General features: G+C 40.5%; 1 protein-coding gene across 6 annotated transcripts in view; it reads right to left on the bottom strand.

The window, feature by feature from the left end:
* The window catches only part of nmdyn-D7 (nucleoside diphosphate kinase homolog 7), a 63,792-nt gene that overhangs the window by 17,622 nt on the left and 28,619 nt on the right, over positions 1 to 17,551 (bottom strand). For all 6 annotated transcript variants that reach the window (XR_010852461.1, XR_010852462.1, XR_010852460.1 and 3 more), the window contains 4 exons: positions 17,312 to 17,519; positions 16,743 to 16,857; positions 9,458 to 9,591; positions 41 to 151 (listed from right to left, as the gene is read on the bottom strand). Coding sequence is in view for 3 of the 6 variants with exons in the window: in XM_067101274.1 (XP_066957375.1) it covers positions 41 to 151; positions 9,458 to 9,591; positions 16,743 to 16,857; positions 17,312 to 17,519 (568 nt within the window). In the remaining 3 variants the exon portion in view is untranslated. The remainder of the gene's footprint in view (positions 1 to 40; positions 152 to 9,457; positions 9,592 to 16,742; positions 16,858 to 17,311; positions 17,520 to 17,551) is intronic.

Here is a 17,551-nt window from a genome sequence, read left to right as displayed (position 1 = left end):
ATGGTAACATGTACTGAGCAAACAAACAACAGCATCTTACCGGGTCTGCTGGTCCTACAAATTCCCTGAACTTCACAGGTGTCTCAGCCCCATGAATGCTCTGTATTTCTAGAGCAACTGAGGGACCTGATATTAACTGTTGGACCATCCCCTGTCAAAGCATATATCCAAATAGAGTAAGAAAAAATTGTGTAAACTGGTAACAAGCCACCTGAGGAAAAATTCCAAATAAAGATATGAATCACTGACAATGCTAAAAATTATCCCAAAGGGAGTACCACTACTACTAACACTATGACTCATGTGCCACAAAGGACCACTCATATGTAAATAGTACAAAAGGTTCTCTGCAGCATCCCTTTGGCATTTTAGTTACTATATAAGAGCCAAATAAATAACAAACAAACATTTCAATAAGCGTGAAATAATTGATGTTAAACTATATCAAATTTCTTTCCCCCGTTTCGTTATTAAGAGACAAATGGACTCTTTCTCTACAGCTACTTCATTAAAATATTCAAAAACAATGGCAGTAATCACTTAAGGAAACACATAACTTTATTAACAGCCAACTGTTCACAGTTTTGCCAGTGCAAACTATCAAGTTATCAACCAATTAATACAAATTATGCCTCGATGTATGCATCATACAAAATAACACAATATAACAACCAATTGATACTTAGCTGGTTGTAATAAAAAACACTTTTTAAAGGAATACTTCTTGAGATATGTGATATATCACGATTTGTGACCAGGACTAAAGAAGCAGCGCTCTCCTTTGCTGAATCCCTCTCTTCTGACCCGGCTTTTTTCAGCAAGAAAATGGCGCTCGCCCCAGTGGTGTTCTTTCATCCCCAAAACGTCTTTTTGTCACCAAATCAACAAAACAAGCGACAACATCCCCTAAACCAACAACAAAAACACTATCAACAAAGAAAATACAAACTACAGAATAATACAAACCAACTGTATTATAATAATATTCACAACAAAAACACAACCGCTCACTGAGACTTTCATAGATCTCCTATCAGTCCGATACACTCCCAACAAGCAAAAGATATTTACAGTAGTCCCCTGCATCAATAGGGGGCCTTTCTGACCTCAGCAGCCTTTTGAGCGGTTTTTCCTAGTGGACGGGTGCCTTTTTGGTTCCATTTCAGCAGGAGCAGTGTCTTCCAACTCCTGCCACAGTTCAAAGAGGTACAACTTGACGACAGGTCGCATGATTTGACCATGTGTGGTCAGTGTAACCACTCGTAATATATTATCGGTCCACATGCAGCTGAATAACCTGACCCATTTTCCTATTCCTTGGCCCCTTCGTCATGGATAAGTACCATCACCCACTTTAGGCCAGGAACTATGTTTTGTTTCCATAATACTGATGAGATTCACGGAAAGTCAGATACTCCCTCTCCCATCTTTCACAGATCATCACATAACTTGGTGATGTATAAAAATCTTTCCTGTACCCTGTTGTCATTATACAGAGGGTCTTTGAACTTCCTCCCAATTCACTGCTTCTCTAGGGAAGGATCTCAGTTTCCTTCCTAGGATCAAATGGTTGGGGTCCAAGATTTCCAATTGATCCAAGTCCCCTGGTATAACTCAATGGTCTATCATTGATAATGGATTCGACTCTATCATTAAGCAGATAATTCATCATACCTGAGCAGGCTCGACCCACCACCTTTTTCAGGCATGCCTTTAAAGCCCAATCAATCTCTCCCAGATGGCTCCGAACCATGGTGCTCTTGCCGGGATGAACTTCCATTGACACTCCACTTTATTCAGATGTTCTTGTACTAGGATGTTTCTGCCATCACCTTAAGATATTCGAGGCCGCAACAAACGTGGTGGCATTATCACTCAACCTTAATGAAGGAATCCTCTTGGCTGCAAAAGTTCCTAAAGGCCATGAGGCAGTCGCAGGACTGATTTTCACTAGCTCCACATGGATGCCTCTATCTCTGGGCATGTAAATAAGATAACATATACCTTTTTTCTGGTTTTGATTTTCCCTTTCTAGGTCACAATGCTCGGTGTAATCACACTTTATGATGGTAAACGTTGTTTTCAATTGCACCTAAATTCTGGTAAGGGTGGAACAACATTTCACTCTATAGGGTTTGCCCTGTGTCCTTTATAAGCGACACAATGATGGATGCGCTCTTGGTCAACTGTCTAAGCTGGGATCAAAATTCTTGTCTCACGCTAGCCACAGTTGCGTTCACTCCCATATGAGCTTGCATATCATGATGTTCCCTTATTATTAGTTTGTAAAAAACAACCTTTTGGCAGTAAAACTGGAAACTTGCTTCCTCTGTTAGCTGTGCATGTTCCAGCCTACCTCTCATTTATTATATCTCTGTCCAAATAGAGTTTAACTGCTTTATGAGAGTTGACTTTTTGGGTTTTATCCCCCTTCTTAAACTTTCATATTCTTCAGAGAAATATTCCTTTTGTAGAGGACAATCTCGTCTTGGATTTAACTTTCTGTAAGCTCCTCAAGGATAAATTCCTAATTTCTATTATTAATTAATTTTAATTTGTTAAAAACGCATTATCCATGCGACAGTTCTATAAAAATTTACCTACCCTGCTGAACCTTTCCCAATTCCAGCAGGTGAGTTTCTTCATTGCCCCTATAGTATGGACCAGAACACTTTCAACCTGCGTTTGTGCATCTGCCACCCATGTCCTATCAATTGGCCAGGTGTGAGTTTTTAACCAGGAGGTCCCACAAAAAGAAGTTATTTGGTGATCTCTTCAGCCCTCTTTCCCGTGTTATCCAATCACTGGGTTTTTCACTAGAAGAGTACATAGGATAAGATTGCTCCAGGATTAGAGGTTTATTTCCTCACTCCTATTTTTGAACACAGGCAAAGTATTCTTTGACGCACTAGCCAACCTAGAGGCGACTTTGCTGTCTGACCAGACAATTATCCTTTTAAATTCATTTTCCTAAGGATTCGATTATAAACTTACACAGCCTCGAACCCAACAATAATGCCATCAATTCAATTTTGGAATGGTTAATTCCTTCATGGCACTTCTCTACCTTTTGCTATTATTATATGAGGGATCTGCCATTTTGTCCCTGTATGCCACATAACCCGTCGATGTTTTGCTAGCATCACAGAATATGTGAAGTCTGCTTTCCCCAGACTAGTGTTTCTAGGAAAAGAAATTGTTAGACTGTCATCCAGATCTTTGGATAAAACTTTCCATTGTTCTTCCAAAGGCAGTCAAGTTGTTCATCCCAATTTAGTTGTTGTTTCCTCTGTAGGAATATCCTTGCTCTTATCGTGACTGGGATAAAAGCATTCCTAATGGGTCATAGATTATCGCGTTATACTTCACACTAATATTTAGCGTTTAGTCCGACCCGGACTTAAGATGTTCAGAGATTCTGGTTAGTATATCTTCCTGTATGTTCCATTTCAAACCCAACACTTTGTGTGTTATTTTTTTTTCAGGCATGTCTGGTGGAACCTTGCCACAGTGGTTAGTGAGTCACTAACTAACAATCCACTCTTTCGGTATAGATGTGCCTGAGCAAAGATCTTGTTGCGTTGAAGAAGAATAGTCGACTAGTTCATCTTCACTGTCAGAGGTGAATTGCAGGTTATCCACATATAAGCCTCTCGCCCATGGTATCTATCAAATCAAAGTGACCAGTGCCACACTTTATATTTGCCATTTCAGGGTGACCAGTGCCACTCCTTGTATAAGCTAAATGTGATTTGATGGTGGCGTTTAAGAAAAGGCGAACAAGTGGCACCAAACAATACAACTCTGAATCTGAATGTTATTAATTTACTATTTGGGTCTGTTGGATTCTCTAACCATAGAAACCTTGTGTAATTTCGGTCTTCTTCTCGCAGTTGTACCATGAGAAACGCCTTCTCGATGTCACTGATGCAAGCAAAGGTGTCCGTTCTGAATTGCAGTAGGACTTTGAGTAAATCTGTGGTTATGTGTGGTCAGTCCACAAACAGTCGTTAAAGCTCAATCCTGTCTTACCTTGTCTTAAGGAACAGTCAAATACTATTCTTATTGGGGTTGTGACACTGTCCTTAAATGCGCCATGATGTGTCAAGTAATGACAATTCACAACCGTGTTATTTTCTTCTACCGCTTTCTATAAACCCCTATCTTCCTGATCTTTCAGGATTTTTGATAGTGGTCCAGGTATTCATTATTTTTCTGAAACTTAACACATTGTTGTTTTACCCAAGCTCAGTGCTATACCATAATGGATGGAAGCCTTAATTTATTAGTCTTCCATGGCAAGGCCACAACATATTGTTTATCAGTCTCAGAAAAAGGTTATTGTACTTTCAAAATCCTTCAGAACTTTCTGATCTTGTTCCTTCAGTTCGCTGCAATCAATACCCATTTTATCCAAAATTCCATAAGGTATCCAAATCATTTTTCACATTAGGTTCATATTCATTAGTAGCCCCAATAACTTCTTCATTCACTGCTAGCTTTAAAATTGTTACATGAGTTTCCTTCACAGGGGGAGCACTACATGATCCTGTTACCCATAGCCAAATAGTTGGTAACAACACTAGTTAGCTGAACTTTCTGAATCCTGGATGTAGTATACATACATTGTCTACACCTATCAGTAACTCAATAGGTGCCTGACTCCAACTGGTAAGTATCAAATCATATATTAAATTGATCTTAATTTTACAAAGTTCTCAAATTCCCTTTGACATTAAACCTTTTTGTATATTCTGGCAACTCATCCACAAATACAATCCATTATGATCAATCTACCTTTATGAGGTACAGACACACTTACTGTTTCGTATTCATCTACAGGTTTTGCTTGTTAAATAACCCCCTAAGGCTATCTTTCAATGCCTTTAGATTTATTGTAGTTCTGTAAGGTGCTGACCTTTGATAAAGGATCTTTCCTTTGGTATCAATAGGCCTCGAAAGCGCACTATTTGTCTTCTTTTACCCTTCAACGCGATTGTGGCTGTTGGGAGTATAGATCTTTTACTGGTGTTTTGGCCTTGTTCCTTTGAAAGTGTTCCTACCTGTACTCCACTTTTAGTGTTGGTTTTATTTGGTCCACTGGTTTGAATTTTATCACAAAGAACACGATGATGTTTCAGTTTACAACCCGTTACCACAGCTTCGCCTCTCACAATCCACACTGAAATGTTTGCTTGACGCGCTTTTATAACACTGTCCTTAAAGACCCGAGACGATTCAACTTCTTTTCTCTGTTAGCATAGGTCTTGCACTGCGTCCACCAATGCTCGCCTTCACATAAGCACATTCCCTGGGCGTTGGTTTGAACCTGACTTATTCACATTTATCTTCAAGTTCTTTTGTCTTTGGCCTCACCGACTGAGCTTGATTGATGGTAAAAAGTAGATACAGAAGACAATGTTCCAGGTTCACGTGTTTCCATTGGATTAAAACTTTCAAATTATGAATTTCTTCTTCTAAATTACTTCTTAAAGTGTCGAACTTCAACCAGTCGTCTCCCGCACTTCTGCGTTTTACCACCTCACTGATATTTCTAGGCAGCTTGGTGTAGAGAAGAATTGTGTAAAGCTCGTTTAGATCTAAATTTTCACTTTCAAGCGATCTAATAGAGCACTCAAAGTTAGCTCTGAAGTTTTGGAGCGATTCAGCATCGGCATTAGGAGACTCTGTTTCAAAAAGTCTCTTCACTAGACAGAGTTTAATCTGCGTCCTTTTTTGCCATACGTGACTGAAGTAGTTTTACAGCCTGATGATACTTATCACTCTCGAGCTTGAAACCTGATATCAATGCTCAGAGCTTCACCTTCAAGTATACTCCTTGTACGGCTTTGAATTGGTTCTAGATCAGAACGCTGATGTACTGACACATTGAACAATTCCCAGAATGTACTCATTCCAACACATCCCTTTATAATGTGGAAGATCTAATTTTGGCAGTCTTATACCGGTTGTAACAGGCAACGTTGGTTGAGATGGATTTCTACCTTGTATGTTAGTAACAGCGGTACTCATTCTCGTAGAGTGTGAACACCAATATTCATTTCATAGTCGGATTGTTTTATCATTTCATCCACTTGACCATCTTCATTAGTCAAAGCTAATATTTTTCATCCAACTCTTGTACAATTTTCCATTGTTTACTTATAAGGTCTCCCAGGAGTAAATTGTATTGGCGTCACCATCAGCAATGATAGCTTCCATCTTTTTAACCAATTAGAGATCACAGATTTGTGACCTCCACGCTTCTTCACTAAAGTTTCCAACTCAGACATCTTGCTCAAGAATTATCAAACAATCAAGACCAATAAAATTCACAAAATTCACAAAATTTCAAATTTACCCAAACACCAAATTCAAGTTCAAAATTTATTCCCTACAACAATTATCGCCAATCATAAATATATCAAGAAGAAATTTCAAATAATTGAATTTTATTATGAGAAGTTTCAAATCCCCACCCACTTGACCCCATAAACGATATTACTTTGGATAGGTCGACCAGTGCCGATCCTTTCTTTGTTTTATGCTACCACCATCCTTGTGGTACAGCATCATCTCTAATTCTCCTGTAGATTTTCTTTGCTAACTCTTTACTGGCTTCATAATTCAAATGGACTCCGTGCGTTGGCCAAATCAGCTTCTGTGAGGCCATTGCCTATTATGTCATAGTTAGTTTTGCCTTAACTTTGTTCAATTTATTCCTACCCTTTACGGTATTCATCAGTCCAAATATCTTGTCGATGTTAAATGGTTCTATTGTGACTATGTATGACATTTGAACTGTGTCAAGTTCATTAAAATCATCTATGAGACCCGTAATATTATTCCTGATGTCATTTATCGAACAAGGATCTTCATTATCTATATCATTACTTCCGATAAATAACACTACTACTTCAGGGTCATAATCTGCAATATCATCCAATGATATATCGTCAAAAAGCGGCACCGGGATTAAAGTGTACTATAAACTCAATGGAACATTAGATTTAGTTTGCTCCAAGTCATTTATTCTTCGAAGTAATCTTTCATATATCCCACCTGTGAGTGTCCTATCACTACCACTTTATGTGTTCTTGACATTGCCATAGTTGCTAAGAAATCCAGTAAATAACGAAAGCAAAGGAGATATGAAGCCAAGCGAGGGCGAAGAAATGAACTACCGCTTTATTATTCAATGCATTGAATTCATTATCAAACAATACAAAATCGATCAATTTCCCATAGGTCCTCGTTCAACAAACAAGGTGATGCCGTCCGAACGTTAACGATAATGGTTACCAGTGCAACTCATCAAATTTCAATCAACATAAGAATATTCCTTAACGCCGGCACGAAATCAAATAAACTTCACAATACAATAAACGAAGACACACCATAGGAAAATATCATAAACACAATTCAGTTTACCAAGCAAATGGATGAATACCATTTTACAGATGACGTAGGTAATTTTTCTGCCGACTCAACTACCGTTGTTGACTAATTCCAGAAACAAAACAAAAACGCTTAACGATCAGTCTCACGTTGGCTCGCTTAGTGCAGCGACAATTCCGTTTAATTAGGAACCATATCAAATCCTGGTCACGGCACCAAATTTAGTTACTTATAAGAGCCAAATAAATAACTAAACAAACATTTCAATAAGCGTGAAATAATTGATGTTAAACTATATCAAATTTCTATTTCACGCCCCAGGCTCGTTATTAAGAGACAATGGACTCTTTCTCTACGCTACTTCATTAAAATATTCAAAAACAATCGACAGTAATCATAAACACCAGTAACTTTATTAACAGCCAACTGTTCACAGTTTTGCCAGTGCAAACTATCAAGTTATCAACCAATTAATACAAATTATGTCACCTCGACAGTATGCATACCACAAAAAATAACACAAGATATAAATAACCAAATTGATACTTAGCTGAATTGTAAATAAAACACTTTTAAAAGGAATACTTCTTGAGATATATGTATGATATATCACGATTTGTGGCCAGGACTAAGAACAGCGCTCCTCCTTTTGCTGAATCCCTCTCTTCTGACCAAACTTTTTTCAACCAAGGAAAATGACGCGACATCTTCGAGTGGGTGCGTTCTTTCATCCCAAAACGTCTTTGTCACCAAATCAACAAACAAAGACGACAACATCCTAAACCAACAACAAAAAACACTATCAACAAAAGAAAATACGAAACTACAGAATAATACAAACCAACTGTATTATAATAATATTCACAACAAAAAACACAACGCTCACTGAGACTTTCATAGATCTCCTATCAGGTCCCGATAGGCATCAGCTAAATTATTTTTGGCTTTGCTTGGTCTCTTCAATTTCTTTGTAATCAGCTGAAAAACTCCTTCAATAGTACCTTACTTCAGTTTTTACCAGATTCAAGAACAAATCCTTTCAGCAACCACATGAAAATTCAGAAATGTGACTTAGTGACCTGATAAAACTAACATTAATATAATAATAATAATAATAATAAAAAAATAATAATAATACAATAATAATAATAACAATCAAACTATGCACAGAGTTAAATGTCTAGACTCTCATAACAGCCTGGAATGTTTGTTCTCAATGATAGGTGAAAACCAAGGCAAAACAATGAAAGGCATTGGGCGGCTAGTGGAAGGAGGTCCAAGGAGGCAAATGAATATTAAGACTGAAAAACTATGACTAAGGCTGGAAAAATGATGCGAGGAACCTCTGGTACAGTCAATGGCAATACTGTGCAAGGTACACTGTACACTATACTCCTCAAAGAGGGAGCAAATTTAGTTCCTAGGGCGTTCTTTACCCAACAGTGATAAAAAAATGTAGTGAAATCTTAAAATCTTTAGCCCTGCGAATCTGAGCAAGTGAAATACAGTAAAAAACTATTTAGGATTTGTATACAACTATATAAATCAAGTATATGGTTATTTCCTTACTGTTACTTTCTCCTCCCCTGCTCAAATTTTGGCCTTTTTACCTTTTTCTTTCAATTCGTTTAGGTATATTCCTTCATTATTGTTTAATGGTAACTTTTTGGTAGTAGTTTTTTGTTTCGATTCTAAGATTTTCTGTACAGATATATTCTGGGTAACAGTATCAAGAAGCACTCAAAAATACCACCATTCCAGAAAGAATAGTTAATGCTTTGATACATAAAAGACTATACCATCTGTGCAAACACCCCTTAGGCCAGGCTACGGGGAATGCAACTGGTAAACATAGATTCTAACCAGTGAAATAGCACCGCCTACTAAACTCTAGGAATTACAACCTAAGAATATGGCAGATCTGTGTGATCCAGTTGTCATTCAATTTTCACCAGAAATTTTTTCACTATTACTTTAATGACAGCAGATATTTTATCACAGAAAAACCTTACTAAACAAGACAAAATATAATCTGACTTAAAATTCAGAGAATACTTACTGGATACTCATTTACAACTCCTTTATAAACTTCTAAAAATTCTTCAGCCTGAATCTTGTCCATACGAAACATCTGAAGAGCTGTTATGTCAAACCCTCCTTCTGTTATTGCTCGAAGGATGCCACCTAAGTTACCTGAAACCAATTAAACTTCATGTCACACAATATTTCAAAACAGTGGGCACCCCAGTACAATACTTAAATGTAGTTTCACTTAAACCAATTTCAACATACAGTTACTATATTAACCCATACATAATGCTGTATGTATTTCAATGTTTATATATTAAACATGCATTATTTTTTTCTACCATTTGTAATGCTTACATCATCACCAAATAGTTTACTTATGTTATCAAATTTACACTCTTAACTCCCATAAGACTTGAGAGTTTATTCTTAATAAATAGACTAGATATTGACTTTATAAATTACAATTTGAAAATTCAATGAATGGATAAACTGAAAAATTCTTTTAAAGGGATGTGTTTCCTACAATCTGATATTTTAGTTGAAAATTACACAAACTGCAAAAGCTGTTCTGCATTCTGGAACTGGTTTATGTGGGCTACTCAACAAACAGAATGGGTCAAAAGAGTGACTAATTTGAATATGGGATCATACACCATAACACACCACTAGGTTTAACATTTTAATGTGTTATCATATTCATGATTTTGAACAGGTTGTCATTTATAATGATGACTGGCTTTAGAGATCGTAAAATTATCACTGACTGGAACAGTTATGATCTATCTGGTCACAAAAGTCACAGCTCTGGCTTGTATATTTGCATCTTCTTTCCTTTGATGCCTATGTAAGCAGGGATCAATTTCAACACTGTCCCTGCATTACATAATGTGTTATTAAAACTTTAATGTTAGACAAAAGAATTTTCAAGATAATATTTGGAAGTGCTTCTAGAACACTTATAGTAACTGAAAATGATATTTTAATGATAAAGTTTGTTCATACTTACCTGGCAGATATATATATAGCTGTAATCTCCAGTCGACAGAATTTCAAAAATTCGCGGCACGCAGTGGCCGTCAGGTGGTTAGTACACATTCGCCGCTGGGAGGCGGGCATCAGGAACCATTCCCATTTTCTATTCAGATTTTCTAACACCGCTGTCTCCTGAGGAGGAGGGAGGGCAATATGAATATATATATTGCAAAGTATGAACAAACTTTATTTTATCATTAAATATCATTTTGTTCATGAGACTTACCTGTCAGATATATATATAGCTGAATACCACCTTTGAGGAGGGTAGAGACAGCCAAGAATTGTAGAGAAAAACAAATTATAGGTAAAATGATTTTGGTTCCTTACCTGATAGCATAGCTGACTGCGTACACTGTCACCCTAGTCTGCTTCTAGCTTTTCTAGAGACCCCAGCGAGGTAGTGACCTATAAAGCTGGCGACTGCTAGAAATGATCTGTCAACGGGGCGTGACCACAATGCGACTAGATCATGGACCATACAATGAGGACAAAGAGCATTACCAACCACCCAACCAACACCAATACGTTGGTTGCAAAGGATTGGGAAGACTGCCTCCATCAGTCAACCCAACAACCATAAAAACACAATTAAAAACCCTTCCTAATCAAGATTAAAGGATAGAATCAGACTACCCCTGTCCCCAAGGTTGTTGAAGCAGCAATGTATGGTCCCAGCGAAAAGCAATTTTCAGTATGCTACCTTACATCTCGCAAATAGTGTGGGGCAAACACCCCATTAAGCTTCGCCAAAATGTGGCACTGAGAATGTCACTGAGTGCCATATTTTTCTGGCACGCCATGGAGGTAGCGACCGCTTTCACCTCGTGAGTCGTTAACTCTCAACAACTTGAAGTTGAGTCACACAGCAAATGTGCCTCCTTAATGACATTCCTAATGAAGAATGCCAGTGCATTCTTAGACATGGGATTAACTGGTTGCCTCACAGAACACCATAAATTATCCGAGGGACCACGTGATGTCCTGAGTTCTTTTAAGGTAATACGAGAGCTCTAACAGGACAAAGAACTCTCTCAGGTTCCTGTCCAATAACATCTGCCAAACCATTAATTTCAAAGTGTCTAGGCCAAGGGTTAGAAGGCCTTTGCTCTTGGCCAGAACGTATGAAAACTAAGAGCAGACAGCATTGTGTCCTTGGCCCACATGACTGACTAATAGCCTGAACTTCGCTCACTCTCTTCGCTGTCGCCAGAGCAGTGAGGGGAAGACCGTCTTTCTAGTAACATCCTAAAGATGCAGATTGGAGACGCTCAAAAGGACTGGACATTAAAAACTTGAGCACAACGTCCAAATTCCAAGTAGGAGAATTGGCCGAGGAACCTTAGACGTCTCGAAAGACCTCAAGAGATCGCGGGAGGTCCTTATTGTCAGACAAAATCAGTCCTCTGTGTCTGAAAAACAGAAAGCATGCTCGATAACCTTTGATAGTGGAACTGCTAATTTGAGTTTTTCTCTTAAATAAAGGAGAAAATCAGCGATCTGACTCACAGTGGTCGAGGAAGAGGAAAAACCCTTCTTTCTGCACCAACCTGGTTGCCCACTTCGCTTGATATACTCTGATAGAGGAAGATCTTCTGGCTCTAGCAATGGCCCGTGCCACTTGTGGTTAAAACCCCTCGCTCTGACCAATTTCTCAATAGTCTGAATGCAGTCAGGTTCAGGCGGGAGGTTTGATGATCATCTCGCCCAGTGGGGTTGTCTGAGCAGATCTGCTCTCATAGGTAGGGTCCTCGGAACGTCTACCAGCCAGAAGAGAATCTCCGAGAACCAGTGGTTGAAGGCCAAAGCAGAGGCGATGAGAGTCATCCTTGTCCGCTTTGTGAGGCCGAGAACTTGCGAATCACTTCTCCCAGAACTGAACGGGGAAAGGCATATACGTCCATCCCGTCAATCCCAGAGAAGATCTCGCCACTGCCCCGGGTCAAGTACAGGGGAGCAGTATGGTGGGGAGCCTCGCCGTTCTTGAGGTCGCGAAGATCCACAAGAGGGGCGACCCCAAAGGATTTCAGAGATCTTGGCAAACCTCCTGATGAAGGGGTCCATTCCGTCGGCGAAGGTGATGGCGCCGACTGAGCAGGTCTGCTCGAACATTTCAAACCCTGCAACAAATCTCATGAGAATTGAAATGTTCTGACATGAGCCCAAAGAAGAATCTCTCTTGCAAGGCCGAACAGGGAGCGAGTGTGTTCCGCCCTGTTTCTTGAGGTAAGCTAACGCCGTGAGTGTTGTCGAGTTTACCTGAACAACATGATTGGAAATCTTGGACCTCGAAGAATTGGAGGGCTAAAAGATCGCCGCCAACTCTTTGATGTTGATGTACCAAGACACCTGTTCCCTCTCCAGGTTCCTGACACTTCTTTTCCCAGTGTTGCCCCCAACCCGCTGATGACGACAGATCGGAAAACAACACTAGGTCAGGCCTGGCTCAGAAGCAGGGAGATCCCTTTTCCCAACTTCTCGCAGGATCGAGCCACCACTTCAGGCACTCTTTTTATGGAAGGAAGAATCCTCAATTCCTCTTCCAAGTCTTCCCTTGTTTTGCCAGTTCTCAACAGAAAAGAACTGAAGAGAGGCCTGAGATGCAGTCTTCCCAGAGAAACAAACTTCTCCAGCGAGGAAATGGTCCCCAGCAGACTCATCCATTCCCTTACCGGCATGTTTCCCTCCCCAAGGAGGCCGAGACTTTTTCAGCATTGAAGCTGCCGTTCTTGCGATGGGCGCTAGAAAAGCCAGCTGAATTCATCTGAATCCCCAGATAAACAATGGACTGTGAGGGGATCAGCTGCGACTTTCTACATTGACTAGAAGTCCCAGGGACTTACGAGTTCAGAGTTAATTGAAGGTCCTCAGACACCTTTGTTTCGACGACGCACGAATCAACCAGCCGTCTAGGTAAAGAGAGATCCTGACGCCCGACCGGTGCAACCCACATCGCTCACGTTCTTCATAAGAAGCGTAAACACCCTCGGGGTTGTGCTGAGTCCAAAGCAGAGAGCCCTGAACTGCGGTAAGTCTTGCCCCTCAAGACAAACCGGAGATACTTCATCGAAAACGGATGAATAGGAGCGTGAAGTAAGCATCTTGGAGATCCAACGGCTACCATCAATCCCGGGGCGAAGGGCTCCCTAGTATTGACTGAGACGTCTCCATCTTTGAACTTGTCCCTTCAGGACAAAAGTCGTTCAGCCTGCCCAGACGTCCAAGACGGGTCTCCAGCCTCCTGAATGTTTCGGGACTAGAAACAGCCTGTTGTAAATCCGGGGATTTTGTGTCTAAGACCTGCTCCACTGCTCTCTTCTCGAGCATCTGATCGAGAAAGGTCAACTGAATTTTCTGTTTGGCAGGATGGCTGTGGGAGACAGATCTCTGGGGGTTGGCGACAATGGAGAATAGCCAGAAAAGGAATTAAGTAGCCTCTCTCTGCTTGGAGGACCAGCGTCTCCTCTCTCTCCAGGCTTGGGCAAAATGAAGAAGCCTGGCTCTACTGGTGTCTGGAGGGTGAAAGGAGTCACTTGCCACCTCTTGGAGGTGACTTTGCCTTTAGGAAACCTCTCCCTCCCGAGGCATCGGGTCTCGAGAAGCTCCCCATGGAAGCTCCTCCACGAAAGGGCTGCTTCTTCTTAGCCTGTGGAAAAGAAGAGGACGAAGAGGTGCTAAGGGACGCTTAGAGGGGACTGGAAAGGAGGTCTTGAGTTGCCTTCTCTTGAAGGCTGGCGATATCTTTGCCAAGGTCTGGGAAAGAGATGGCTTGAGAAAGGAGCGAACTGGAGTTCTCCTTCTGAGTCAGTGAAACAGATTTCTGAGAAAGAACAAAACAATGCCCTCTTTTTAAAAGGGCCGGCCAAAACTGGAGAGAAGCAAGTTCTTCTGAGCCATCCCTGACGGCCTTGTCCATGCACAGCAGTACACTGGACAGCTCCCCAGACTAATGGAACTTCGGACTAGTAGCCGTGTGTAAAAAAAAAAAAAACCCAGACACCAGTCCAAGAAGTTAAGACCTCAACAGTCCTGAAGAGAGTCCTTTAAGATGGTGGTCCATTTCAGTAAGTCCAAGAAACCTTAGAAGAGGACAAGTGAGACCTTCTAGAGGCGTCAACAAGACTTCATAAAGTCCCCTTGAGAAGTCGAGGAACTGTCAAACCAATATCCTCACCTGTCTCATACCAAATGCCTGCTTTGCCAGACAAACGTGAAGGAGGCAAAGCGAAAGAAGTTTTTTCCTTGGTTTTCCTGGCAGTCATCCAATCCTGGACTTTCTTGAATGCCCTCTTGGTGAGAAAAGACTTCTTCATCTTAAGAAAACCAGGAGATCTTCTCACTTGAGACGAAGCCAACTGTGTGAGGAGGAGGGCGGGCGAGCTGAAAGGTATCAGGAAACAGATCCTTAAGCAAAAAAGTCAGAGTCTGATAATCAGTAGAAGCAGAAGATGAAGGGTGTTTCTCTTCGTCCGAGGGCTCTGACGGAAGGGGTTCTTCTTCCTCAGCTGGCGGGTCCAGAGTGCGAGGAGGAAGGGCTGACTCACCCGATATCGTGGCGGGATCTCGTGCTTAGAAGTCGTGGCTAAAACCTGAAGAACGTCCAGAAATTCGGCGGAAGTTGAGCGTCGCGAAGCACTGCAGGTGTAGGTCAACGTAAGAAAGGCGTGAAGTGGTCGCGGCGTCGAGGAGCATCCTGGCTGGAAGCGCGCAGCTCCATAGCTGGAAAGCGGGGAAGAGCTTCCGCGATTGTGGCGGCGCGCGGCGTCCTGGTTGGAAGCGCGATCCCTGGCAGCCTGGGTGGTGTCATCAGGACCTGCGAAGGGACGCCAGATGCGTTAGGAAGTCTCTTAAACCTTCTTGCAGCTTCGACATGCCCCTCCCTGGATCCTGGGAGTTCGGCAGAGGTCCAGGCCTAGAAGCATTATAGGGCCGATCTGACCCCCTCCACAACACTAGGCACTTAACACAACAACACTTTGGCGCTTTGAAAGGCATTCACTTTGGTTTCAAGAGCGCCCGACTGACTCTAATCACGAGCCAAGGTATTACTTTCTGCAACAACCTCAGGCCGAAGGCAAGACTACAGGGTTAGGACTAGAAACTGGGGTTACTAACATGAGAAATCCTGACTGTCCGTCTACAGATGCACTCTGGAGGAAGACCTCCTCAACCTATCACGCTCTAATTTTTCGTGATATAGGATCATACTTCTTCACTCCCCTTCAGATAATCCCTCACATTCATTACAACGATGATTATCCATAAACATTCCATACCCTGCATTTTCATACAAAGGTGAGGATCTACGAAGCCTCGATAGCCTCACCTTACAATCACCAAGCTACAACCACGATAGCTGGGGAAGACATCTTATTAAAGAAAGTCAAAGGCAAAATCAAAACGGTCCAGAAAAGCGTATGCCAAGTCACAGATCAAGTCGAATACCAAAAACAACCAAAAAATACTCAAGTGACAACAAATTTCCGAAATCAAATGGCGGGGAACTGACAACAGGTGTTGACAGTCGGCGACAGAGAAAAATCTGAATAGAAAATGGGAATGGTTCTGATGCCCGCCTCCCAGCGGCGGAATGTACTAACCACCTGGGCCACTGCGTGTGCCGCAAATTTTGAAATTCTGTCGGACTTCGGAGATTACAGCTATATATATATCTGACAGGTAAGTCTCATGAACAAAACAAAAGTTTCTGTGATGGGATGTGTTTAAATAATACAGTAAATCCCACACTGTTGGATATTTGTAGTCATCAGTAAAAATTGTGAAAACCTTTTTTTTGTACATCCTATTGCGTAATGCATATGATGTTACCATGGGGTAAATTTAAAAACCATATCATTAGATTACGCAGTTTACAGTGTATTCTGTTAAATTGCAAATATAAAAGAATTTGAAAAACACCCCCCAGTTTTGTTGCACCTACTGACTGGAGCTTTTCAATCTTTAATCTACAAATAAGTTAAGCGCATACTGAGGGACACAAAGAAAGAACTAACAGACAATCTCCCTTTAAGCACATATACAGAGTATACTGGTCAACTTTTCAGTTGTGTGAAATGTTATGATGAAGGTGTGACTGACATACTGATGGACAGACAGACAAGCAGCCAGGGGTATAAACTATGTTTCTTCTACTTGGTCAGTATGCTTCAAACTCCGAACTTGAAATATATTTTACAAGATGCACATGAAACAAGGAAATTAACTACATAGTCAAAGACAAATATAAATTCAAAATATGTTTTTCTTCACCAAATACATACCAGCAGCAATAGCATGAGGCTTGATAATACAACAAGTGTTATTAACAAATCTTGCAGTTGTCTCTGGCACTAATGCACTATTCATTTTTGATGAGGGGAAGAAGAATTCAATTTCCTGAAGCATAACAAGACAACATTTAATTTATATAATTATCCTTTTCAGCATGAAAGTTGAGGCAAGCAATTTTACATAAATATTCTTATAAAAAAATACTGACTTTATTAGACAAACCCTAATATGTAAGAAAAGCAAACCAAGGCTACTAAGATTTTTTAAACTTTCCTGAGTTTCCCACTAATGTCATCTATATGGGTATCAATAAAGTACTGTCTTCAGAATAAGTGCTGTAAACACCAAAAGCTGACACAGAACACTGTCAAAATACTTTCACTGCTATCTTCAAAAAGCTTGCTTTTTATGAACTATCAATTCACTACTCTAAAAAGACAATAACAATGGACAGTAACTTAAACATTTCTTCCAAACTGAGATTTGAATGTTTCAGATAGGTAGTTAAAAAAAATTATTATTCCCGTGTTGGATAAATACGAGAATAAAAAGTACTCACTCGTGTGGCTGAAACATCAGAATCTGATCCATGAGCTGCATTAGACTGCTTATCTTTTCCAAACTTTGCTCTTATCGAGTCTGGGGCATCCTCTCTTGCAACCTCTGAATCTGTAGGACCTAATGTTTCCCTCCATCTCTTGACAGCATCTGTGGTAATCAACTCCATTGCAACAACTGAACCACTTGTTACGTAATCCAGTAGAGGCCTGGCAAAAGTTTCAGTCAACATCATAAAAGG

Source organism: Macrobrachium rosenbergii, chromosome 56 (genome assembly GCF_040412425.1).
Source record: "Macrobrachium rosenbergii isolate ZJJX-2024 chromosome 56, ASM4041242v1, whole genome shotgun sequence".
Taxonomy (NCBI): Eukaryota; Metazoa; Arthropoda; class Malacostraca; order Decapoda; family Palaemonidae; genus Macrobrachium; species Macrobrachium rosenbergii.
This window is presented reverse-complemented; position numbering and strand designations above follow the sequence as displayed.